General features: G+C 40.4%; 1 protein-coding gene across 4 annotated transcripts in view; it reads right to left on the bottom strand.

The window, feature by feature from the left end:
• Positions 1–463: 463 nt before the first annotated feature.
• axin1 (axin 1) overlaps positions 464–11742 on the bottom strand; it is a 33197-nt gene continuing 21918 nt past the window's right edge. For 3 of the 4 annotated variants that reach the window (XM_034142219.1, XM_034142218.1, XM_034142217.1), the window contains 6 exons: positions 7715–8238; positions 7474–7638; positions 6637–6831; positions 6417–6524; positions 4352–4501; positions 464–3314 (listed from right to left, as the gene is read on the bottom strand). In XM_034142219.1, coding sequence (XP_033998110.1) covers positions 3188–3314; positions 4352–4501; positions 6417–6524; positions 6637–6831; positions 7474–7638; positions 7715–8238 — 1269 coding nt within the window. In that variant the 3' untranslated portion in view covers positions 464–3187. The remainder of the gene's footprint in view (positions 3315–4351; positions 4502–6416; positions 6525–6636; positions 6832–7473; positions 7639–7714; positions 8239–11742) is intronic. The other variant, XM_034142221.1, reaches the window with a different exon arrangement.

Genomic DNA, 11742 nt, shown 5'->3' with positions numbered 1-11742 from the left:
GGGCAGCAAAAATGTGATTATGGGTATTTATCCAATATATAAACAAATAATGCGAACAAACAGAGACAGCAGTGTTTTGAGTGTGAATATTTTTGCTGCTCATTCAGGGTTTCACAATGAATCAATTTATTTAAAAACGTAGGAAAAGCTATTCAGTTTTTAAATTTAGAATAAACGTTGATCCATTATTCATTCTCTGTTTAATATTTGATATGTTTACAGGGGAAGAACCTCTGAGATGAACACAGATGATGAAATATTACCAATTACCTAAGAGCGCCATCTTCAGTCTGTGATGTAGCACTGCACTTGTGCTTTAAAAGCAGATGCTCTCTATGTAGCATTCTGTGATTGTTAGAGCTAAATGATGATTTAAACAAATACATTTGATTAAATAACAATGCAAGTTATCTTCCGACCAATGACGATGCAGGATTGGGTCAATCACACTCAGAAGTCAGGCTCTGGTTTATTGCATGTATTTATTGTCCGGGTACCTTTAAACGGTAACCATGCTATGAACAGAAACAGGTCCAGGGGGGTGAGTGGGCTGCTGGCTGATGACAAAGTTGTACATATTTACAGAGAAAAAGGTGAAAATGTGACCAACATTAAACAAGAAATACAAATAAATCCCGGTATTTATGCCCCCACATGTGTGAAAGTCACACAGCAGATGTCATTAGCATAGTAGTAAAGGCACTCTGACGTTTATTATATACATTTAATTGATTTTAAATAATAACTTTTGGGGCTTTCACAGTAAGAAACTTCACAGATTTTATATTTCAAAAAGAAATTAAAAAAAACAAATCAAGATAATACTTATAGTATATCATTTAACAACGCAGTATATATTAAACTGATTTAAGTAAAGAATCTAAAAAAAAGGCAGCATTGATAAACAGCTTCTGAATAAACAAGATCGTCCATACACTGTGCAACAACACACACACACACACACTCTGGTTTCAAGGTCCAGCATCTGTAGTTAAAGGCTTTCATTACAGCAAAATGACGAAATCCACGGAGACCTTGAAACTAAATGTCATGCTGCTTTCCAGATAGATTTTTTGTTCAATTTCAGTTGCTATTCCAGTGCAAACGTTTCATTTATGGTGCCAAATAGCAAGGACAAGAAATATATATTTTGCCGAGACATTTTTCAGCAATGATTATGATTTGTCCCTTGTAACAAGTAGTAATCAGGAAATGCACACCCTGTTCATTCTGAATCTTCATGCAAACGCTTAAATAATACATAACAACTAAGTGCCGCCACAAAATGAAGGGGTAATATCAATGTGAGAATTCAAGAGCGTGCCTATGGTAACTACCATCTACTTTTTTCTCTTTGGTGTAACCTGATCTATCAACAGTAGATCATTTGCACTAAACAATTCATTACTGCTAGGCACACGATAGCCGCGATTAGCTAGAGAAGGCTACAGATGAGAGATCAGCCCCTTCTGAACTGATACATACACAAAGCAGTGATTAAAAGAGGGTTAGTCTCTGGGATCTCATAAATAAACACACACATGGAGCTAAAACTAATAAATACTTGATGTAAACACAATAAACGCAACATTTCAGTGTCTATTAGCACTCCTATACACCTACTGTAAAAAGGTAGCACTTATAGTATAGTTAAATATGCCTTTATGTGACAACTAGATCTAGGTTTGATAGTATTCTGATGACATTCACTGGCCTCTCATTCAAACGCTGTGATATGACCTGTTGGACATGTTCAAGGAGGCGGGACCTCCAGTGTGTGTGGATTGGAACGCTTCCCTTTCATGAACACACACCGACCTCCAAAGCTGAGGTGAGTTCTTTAGAAAATTCAATGTTTAACTGGAAATAATTTAAAGAAAACTAGAAAATTGGCCTCCACATATTCATTGGCACTTACTATTCATTTTAATTCATAAAAAAGGTTTCTTATTCACAATCATCAATTAGAATTTTAGAAACTTTAGAAAAGATGGTCTCAACCCAATTGAAATTCAGCCTGATTAATGAACCGAGTATAATCAAAACACATTTAAAATTGGGAAAACAGGCTTCTAAAAACCTAAATGTCTTAATGTGTAGCCTCAACTTGTTTTTAATATTTTTCTAAATTATTAAAGTAAAGGGCCAGTGTCGTTTTGGATCAGGGGACCTAACCTGCATAGATAGTCACCTACTTTCCCCCACAGTATTATTGCATTGCTGTGTTAACTTGTTAGGCAATTCTCGTACAACTTCAATTTAGTTGGAGTAAACAACAGTGCCGCACATGTACATAAACATAGCTAATGTCTACAATCCTATGGAGCATACAACAAGGAACCAGCAGAATGCAAACAACCTGGGCAGAATGCGGTTATGCAAGCCAATAAAACAATAAATTACAACTCTGTGGTGGTGTCACGGATAAAAACACTACTCACAGCTTTAAAAGTGATCATAAATGCTCTCCTGCAGTGCCATAACTTACATTAATCTTGTTAAAGTACTATTTTAGGACCCAGGGCTGGATTGCAGTGCACTCTACAGGGGTTTCCATTCCTCTGGCCACGTGTAGGTGCTTTAGAAATTCACGGTGCAGCCTACCTTGAGACATATTCAGTGGTGTACAATACAATGAAAGTGCAGATTGAATGAAAATAAGTATTATTAAAGTGAAGTATTAAACGCAAAACATGAATAAAACAAACAAAAAGTCATCCCAAAAAAGGATTTGATCGTCTTCAACAGGGGCCACACTCCTGCTTCAATAGGATTGAAAATGAGCATTTTAAATACTTAAATAGATATAAAATGTTGTTATCTTTTAACACAAACTGTACACATCTGGTACCAATACATATCAAAATGACAAGTGTGGTTACTTTAGAAAGGGCAACCTCTGATACGTCATATCAAAAATATGTTGCTTTAGTAGCACTTTTGTTCTTCTTCATCTAGTAAACTTTACAATGCTACATTACACTCCGACGAAGTGAATGAGGTCTTTTTTTTTTTCTTCTAGTCCAACGTCACTGCAGTGGTGCTCCCCGAGCCTCAAAACCGCACCGCTCTGCTCTTCAACTCTACATCCACTTCCTGTGTCACTTTCTTCTCATGCTCCTTCAATCCCAAAACACTTCCTCTTCACCCTCCAATTGTTCCTCATCCTTCCTCTTCAACGTGAACGTCAATCAATTTTTTCCACTTTCCCGATGATCTTCTCCTCAAAGATGGGCAAGATAGCGTCATCTTCGCGTACCTCTTCAAACACCACCCCACAGTCAAACTCGTCGCTCACCTTCTTGAAATAATACCTGAAAGAAGACGGGGAACAAAGTTCTCCAGGTTAACAGCTGTGACTGCTACTAACCATGTGTGAGGGGCGTAATGTGCGGAGGTCATTTGGTATTTTGCATATCAATGTTTCTGTTTTCAGTATTTATTGGGTTGATATATTCAGATAAGAAGGATCAAATAAATTAACTAAAATGCACCGTGTGTGTGTTTCCTCGCTGCTTGTTCCGACACACATTAAGAGTCCTTAACGGAGCTTCTGCTGTTTTTGCCACTGGCGGGCGGACCTCTCCGTCTGTGCAGTGCGCCGTGACTCTCATACGCTTTTGTGTACAATTGTCATTTCAAAGGTTCATTTTATATGAAGCACAACTTACCATGCTGTAATAATAACGTTATTTATCAGCCTTTAAAACTGAAACCTTTTTTATTTGTTGAAAAAAAATAATAATAATCATAATATATCATATATGTGGCGATTAGTCGACTAATCGCCAGAATTGACGACTATTGGTCCACTAGAAAAATCTTTAGTTAAGGGCAGCACTACAGAACTGTCCTTTCAGAGTAATACATTTAATGGCATTGACTTATTAGATGATCACAAAGGTTTTATCTTTTTAGAAAAAATTATCTTTTTTTGTAAAAGGGATAAACTGTATATAGGAAGTAGATGTAGCCACCATGACGCCACACATTGGTTTATTCTAATGTTTTTAAGACTTGAGTTTGACCTTCACCATCTTAGTTTTGATTGTTATAAAATATAATTATTTACTTAAAAATTGAAAACGCAATGAGAGCCAAACCTTTCAACACTGTCAGCAACAGGCTAGCTGACACTTTTATATAAATCATTTTGATGTTAGAATTCATATTCTTTCCTTATATAACTGTAGCTCTAAGACTGATTTAAGAACTATTGGTGTCTCAAAGCACGTCGTGTTATATTTATGTTATGTCATTTTAATGAAATCTTACTTACTAAACATTTGGAGTTGTGTTTAATGTCTCAAGCTATGTCCACAGGTATCAAACAGCAGTGAGTAAATCTCACCTGTAGTTTCCTTTCTTCGTCAGCAGTTCTTTGAACTGGCCCAGTGTGACCACCCTCCCTTTGACAGACGTCCTGTAGGGTATCAGCTCCTCACAGAAGTAATACGCCACAGTCGTGTTCTCACAGGGATGCTTCTTAGTGGCTTTGTGTCTGCAAATGGAAAAAAACAGGAGCATATTTAGAAACGATCCTATTATTTAAGTCCACACTTCAAATGAATGGAGAACAATTATTTTTGAAATAAAAAGGACCCTAGCAAATTGTGTTGAGTCATGATCATTTCCTGACAATAACAAGCACTTTAGTTAGTTCTTCACTTTCTGATATGTGCACCTAACTTAAAAAGTCTGTGGTGATTCCAAAAGTTGCTTCTTTAAAGATCAAACTTTCTAATCAATATGTGCAATTCCAGTTACTGAGTGAGGAGAGAAACAATGTGGGCCAACATCCTGTAGCTTTCTGCTTCAGCAAATATCCTCCAATAATCAGTTCTGAGGGAAACAACACTGAGGGCTCTCTAAGGACAGCTTAGAATGGCAGAAAACAGAAATGATAAGTTAAACAAGAAGCAAACAATCACTGAAACAACAGGATGTTCAGGTGAAAAGGACACACATCAGCCAGAGTGGAGGTAGAAAAGAAAAGAAAAGAAAACATTTCACACAGTAGACAAATGTTGTTTTCTATTTTGTGAGAAAAACATCCAGATGAAAAGTGTTCACAATAAAGTGTGCTATCAATAGAGGTGTCTCAACCACACACAGGCAGACAGCAGTGGAGTGATGGGTGTCCTCTGGTATGCATGGCTTCCTGAGTGGGTGTGCCATGCAGCACAACAACAATAATCTTATCCTTCATGATCTCAGATGTTTGTGGCCCGATATCTTTTTGTACAAACTTGAACAACCACATAACAGCCTCTGTTTTTGTCCCTGGGATGTAGCTAACATTGCAGGGACATTAATAGTTATATGATCAGTTGTTATAACAACCAAGCTTCTCTCTTTTTTCCTGAAACTCCAGGCGTATGAAAGTGATGCTTTCAGAACAATATCAAATATATAAGAAAGAGGGAAAAGGACCTGTTTCCCTTCCTAACACTAGCTCAAAGTAGCCTATGATAACAAATGAAAACTACACTATCAAAGCAATATTTAAATACAAATAAAAGACATGTATTGTATTGTTTATCCCCTTGTGTTCCTTGGACTGTTATATCATGTTTTTATGCTGCATGATTGAAAAAGGTTTGACATGAATTTGATTTCTTCTTCTCTGTTTTAATTTGGGATATGTGCCATGTTATTATTGTTATGTCCTTATATTATAAGTGTGTGTCTTTTTTCAAATATCCACTTATTGAGTGAGGAGAAAAACAATGTGGACTAACATCCTAGCTTTCTACCACAGCAAATGTCCTCCAATAATCCATTCTGAGGGAAACAACACAATTCTGTTCCTGTCCATTATCCCTCGCTGCTCTGAACCCCGGTCCTCACAGGTCTCTCTGGAAGTGCAACATCATCTGCCTCTCACAGTGTCCCTGCTTCCCTCCATGTGTTAAGCACCCACAGAGAGGCCAGTAATACATCAAACAGAAAGAGCAGACTCTCTTCCCGATACTCCTGCCTCTGGAAGAACACCAAAATCTGTTCTACCTCCTCTCTGATCCTCTCTCTGGTGCTTATGGGAAATAAGCAGCATGGGATCTGAGTTTTCTACCATCAAGTGTGATCCGAGATATTAAAGACAGAGCGGCGGAATAATTCAGTTTCTCTAAAGGACACTGAAAAAATATTTCCTCACAGATACTGTGATAGATGGATTTTAACCTCTGTAAATCTAAATCAATAAACAAAACAAACTCAAGGATAGAGTGTGGGACACAACATGATGACATCACATAACAGCACACAGATTAGGGTAGCTGATTTCTAAACATCTCTTTTTGTAGCTCTACAAAAACACACACTCCTGGGCGATTCACTAACAGTGATGGGAACGGCAGGTGATGCTGGTGGCTGTGACCCGTGAGGGGGTGGGGGATTGTGGGAAAAGGACGTACTCTGGCTGGGAGAGCTCGCTGTCAGAGACGGCGGGCACCACGCTGAGCGGGGGGAACAGAGCCGGCCTGACGGCGGTGCGGCCCCTCTGGATCACCTCCATCACATACCTGGGGACCAAACAACCAGGAGTTAGACACTAAAAGAAAAGAAGGATAGATACATCCCCCTTCCTCTGTTGAAAAAGCAGACAGTAATAACGGGACATGTGCGTCCACTTACCTTTGCTTGGGTTGGACAGTTCCTGACTGAATCTTCTCCTCCTCAAGCCGCCTGCACACCTCCTCCAGCTGGATGAGGGGGCTGGGAGCGGGGTTTGGGGGCATGGTGGGGTCCTGGATGAAAGGGTGGGACGGCTGCACGTTGTTCCGCTGCTGGGCCTCATGGCCTGACGTCCTCTTGGACCCAGTGGTACTCCTGAAATGTAAAGATATCTCTTTGAATAATCAAAAATCAAAAGCCTACGTTAAAGCTTACTCTTAACTAGAGATATCAGTCTAACCCAAATCGGCCAAGAACATTGCAGTGGGTGCATCTCTACTGAGAACAACTCTTAAAGGGGCCCTATTACGCTTTTTGGGGTTATCCCTTTCCTGTAGTGTGTTATATAGGGTTTTGTGCTTGGTCTGCTATGGCTGAAATCCCAAAGAGTTTCTCTCCCAAACACTCACCCCCCCCCTCCCTGCCTGAAACGCCTCCATTTGACTCCTTTGTTTACTTCTGTAACATAGTGACATCAGTACATTACACTTGTGCTTCTATTGGCTAGCACTTCAACCCTGTACGAAATAGGCTAAGGGCCGGGAAATCTCTAAGCGGTTGACCAATCAAAACAGATCCAGCCAACTAACCAATCAGAGCAGACTGGGCTCTGGTTTCACACAGCGGGTGAAAAGAGGTGCTGCGGTACAGGCAGTATGAGAAGAATAAAGAGCTTTTTGAACATTAAAGACTGGAAACATGTCAGAGAAGAGGCACAAAATACAAATATGAAAAATGAGCACAATTGGGCCCCTTTAACAAAAAGGAGGTGGCACTCTGTTAAGTGTCCTCACTGACCCGTATGGGCTCCTCTTATGTTGAACCATTTCCTTCTGTCCTTCCATCAGCCACAAGAGGATCTTCTGGTTTTTCTCCATCTCCTCTGGAGGCGCTGGCCCGTCATAAGGCCGCACTTCGTCACCCTTCTTCAACGCCCTTTTACACTGTGGGCCACCTTTGCTACTGAAAAATAAACAACTTGTTAGTGGAAAAAAGGCAATTTGGGAGCATTACCAAAAAAGAGGAAAGTATTTCTTACCTATACCCTGTGTGATCCACGGGGTTGGATCCCATGCCGTCTGCGTAGCTGCGAGACTTGGACCCATAATGCCCCGTCTCTGCGCCCCAGGGGAGGTTGCCGTGGACGCGCATGGCCGCCTCAGCCTCCACCTGCTCCCTGGGCTTCCCGACGGCAGCGTGGTGGATGTGATGCATGTGTTTGTGGTGGTACAGGTGGTCTCCCTTGACGCCGTGCCTGGACGGATGTTTCCCCTGCGCCATTCCAAGTCCCGCCCCTTTTCCCCCTGGGACACCGTCCGGCGAGCGTGACTTGGGAGAGTGGCGTCCTGTGCCGGGGGACTGGCAACCGGGGGTCTTCATGACCCGCTGCACGTGGTCGTCCAGGATGCTCTCGGGGTTCTCCTCGTGAGCGTCTCTCAGAATAAGACCACTGTAGGTGTTGTCGGCATAGCGTGAGTTGTAGTTCTGCGGATAAGCACCAGGGGGGAACCTGTGACTGGATGACGCTGCGGCCGTGGACATGAATTCATCTCCTTCCTCTTCCTTAAGAACAAAACACAAAACATTCATCATTTAGCATAAAATAAAAAACTATCTTTTTAATATGGCTTTTAATTTGGGTTACATTTCAATTCTCTGTGGTATCATAGTCCATGTTTTATTGTGTTTTGCTTTTATTTTACATTTTATTTTTGAAATGGTTTTATTTTAACCTATTAGATTTATTTATATATTTATTTTAATATTGTCGTCATGTTTTATTTGTTTTCTTGTTCTGTAAAGCACTTTGAGCTGCTTTGTGCATGAAAGGTACTATACAAATAAAGTTTATTATTATTATTATTATTATTTAGATGAAAAAACACTGAAAAACTAAAAGAATTCCAGGTTTTAAAGATCCATTATTAATATTTGAAGCATATGATGATAAAACTAAGACATAGAAAATATATCTATGTGCATTTCATCCTGTTAACAGCTTATTTTCAAACACATTTGACACAAAGGAAGATTTTTTTCTCAGGGAGCATTTGCTGTACTTATTTCCGCCTGTAGATGGCAGATTTAGCTAACATGTGTCTTCTCCTTCTCACTGCAGAGGTTTGGAGACAAACTAAGAATTACCCCAGTATCAGTCAGATGGCAGGGTCTCTGCCTGTATGCAGAACATTTGTGTTGTTTCATGTAAGGCAAGTGCAACCGGTACAGCTTCAGTGACTGATCCCATTCTGACAGGATCTGCCTATCGCTGCAGGCTGAACTAGAGCTTTTATATTAGCAGTCACTACAGGGAATGGAAGATATGCAGCGATGGAGGAAAAACAACAGTGGATCAAAAGGAATGCAGTCATCTAAAACTGGATTTTAAGGACTGAATTACCTCATATCTGACACTGCTGTTACATACTCTCATTGTTTAAACGTATATGTTTATTTCAGCTTAACTTATGTGAATGTTATAGTACTGTTTTGTTTCAAATCATACCGTGTTGTACTGCAGTGCTTGCTATAACATTGTATTGATAACATCAGGCTATTCATTTGTAAAAACCTGCCCATGGGCTAAAGATGGAAATGAGCTCATTAGATAGTTCTGGCACATTGATTGATTCAGAAACTGACATGTTCATTAATGTGCACTGTTCCTGGTAACTTAATGAAAAAAAAATAACTTCAACCATTTCTATTTACAACAAAAATTAAGTTGGAAAAAATCCTAAACCCAATATTTTCTTACTGGAGCTACAGTTTGTTGTATCGTTATATAATTGTCCTTCATTTTTAAACAAACGAATAGAACACACAGAATAAATAACAAAATCAGCAAATTGGCAAAAACCAACCGAGTTTGCTTTTGCCTTGAGCTCACCATCCACTTACAGTAACTGTATCAAAGAGAACATAAAAGGCTTTCTAACTAATCGTAACTTCCCTATACCCACTTGTTTCCTAAATTCAGCAATATTGTTAAATATGCTCTATGCAGCTGAAATTGCTTGGCCTGTTTTCCATAATTGCTGCGTCTCTACAGTGGGTGTTTCTCAATGTCGAGTACGCTTGCTTGGTAGCACATGTCTTCCGAGCGTCTTGCTTCAGAAGCGAGGCAAGAATACTTCCCGGCATTCGGAAAACGAAGAGTGGAACAGGCGAGCAAGTGTGCAGGTGTGCGACATATGAGAGGCCCCGCCTTACATTTTCCGCCACAGATTTGGGGAAATTGGTCCGTGCGCAAAGCATTGTGGGGATTTTAAGACCGCAGAGTCTACACATGTGCAGCCTCGAAATTTCTCCAAACGAAGTACGCCGGGCTCGGTAGAATTCCAAGTATGCTGGACATTGGAACAGTACTTCGGCGGCACTCAATGGCGTAGTATGCTTGAAATAGTGGCTCTGGAGCAGCTTTACTCAAGATTGAGAAACACCCAGTATACCACAAGATCTGTATGGGTGAGCCCACTGGAAGTCATTCATAACATCAAGACATCTTCATTTGAACATACTTTTCAAGCTGCTGCCTCTTTCTATTTGAAAATGAAAATCCTTGGTAAACAACAGGAATTGGACATTTACAAATGAGCTTAGGTGGTGGAAGGGGATGTTTGTATGCTCTGCTATCTTGGTACAGTAAATACATATCCAAATCAGGCAAGCAATGACCATCCTTCTCACATGAGTCTATTGGCATGTTTACTTTACTTTCCCGGGGTATAGCTGGGGCCACACGGTGCATCGTCGAAAACAATGACAATAAGCAGAGCAATATTTGCATTATTAGCAGTATTTGTGATAAGTTAGTCAGGCTTCGAACCAAAAACACGTTAAAAAAACAGTTGACTTTGAGACGAGGGAACAGGAAGTGGTAAAATGCTAACTAATTTCCGTGTTTAAAGACTTAGGCCCCGCTCACACGGGACCGTTTGCGTTTATGCACAGTATGCGTATTCAAAAAAGTCTTCCGTTCACATGCATTTGTTTCATTTAACGTGTCTGTTCAAACGAGGCCGCTGGAAACGCTGTAGTACATATGCTGGGACTGTAAGTGGCGCTGTAACTTCCGCCAAAATACACCAAAAGTAGCGAAGAAGAGCAGCCCAGCAGCCCCCGCCGCAATGTTGCCATGGCTACCCTTCTGCGGTGTATTTAGCAACATGTAGTTCATGTAATTCTCCATGTCCACTTGTTGCTGATGGTTGTGGTAGAGGAGCTGTAGATTTTGCACTAATATCTGTAGCATGGTCAGTAGCAGTAGCACTAGCAGTAGCTACTGACAGGAGGAAGTGTGTGTGGCGATTGCTGGTATTCAGCGGGATATAGTCATTTCCTCAGCATATGGATAAATGCAACGGGGAAGTTAACTGAAAGAAACCGAATCTGTGGATATTGCATCCCGACCAAGAAGCACGTCTCTGTGGAGAGGACGGCTCAGAAAGAGAGAGATATTCTCTACAAACACCGGGTGAGATCCTCCTTTGTCAATATAATGGATCAATGCATGAAATCTGACTCTGTTTATTTTGTTTAAGGAGTATATTGGGCGTTAACAATTCTGGTTTGCCTTTTATAATATTATTTCATTCAAGAACCCCTTGTGTGTTTAATTAACACAGCTATTTTTGATAGTTGCTACAGCAGTGAGCAGGAGAGGTGGGGAGAGGCGGAGCTATCGCTATTTTTTCAGGAAATATTCGTATCGAGGTGATTACACGGACTCGGTTGACCCCCCAGAGCGTTTCGTTTGCAAATCTATCCACCTTGGGACCCGTTATTGTTTGTGGGGTCAGTTTCTATCGGCCTCGTGTAAATAATAGGGCTATACGCACGCGAAACTATGCAGATACAAGCAGTTTTCTCCTCGTGTAAACGGCGCCTTATTCCTGCAGCTCTTTATTAGGACAACAGAGGGGGAAAAAAAACTAGAAGATGAGACTCGATGAAATCATGTGGATCTTTTCCTCACAGCAATATGATGATTTATTTTAAAACCAGGAGTCCTTTATGATTTTTAATGATATACATTTGATTACCTCCGATATTATGGATATCAAG

The sequence above is a fragment of the Trematomus bernacchii genome, unplaced genomic scaffold, assembly GCF_902827165.1.
Source record: "Trematomus bernacchii unplaced genomic scaffold, fTreBer1.1, whole genome shotgun sequence".
Classification (NCBI taxonomy): Eukaryota; Metazoa; Chordata; class Actinopteri; order Perciformes; family Nototheniidae; genus Trematomus; species Trematomus bernacchii.
This window is presented reverse-complemented; position numbering and strand designations above follow the sequence as displayed.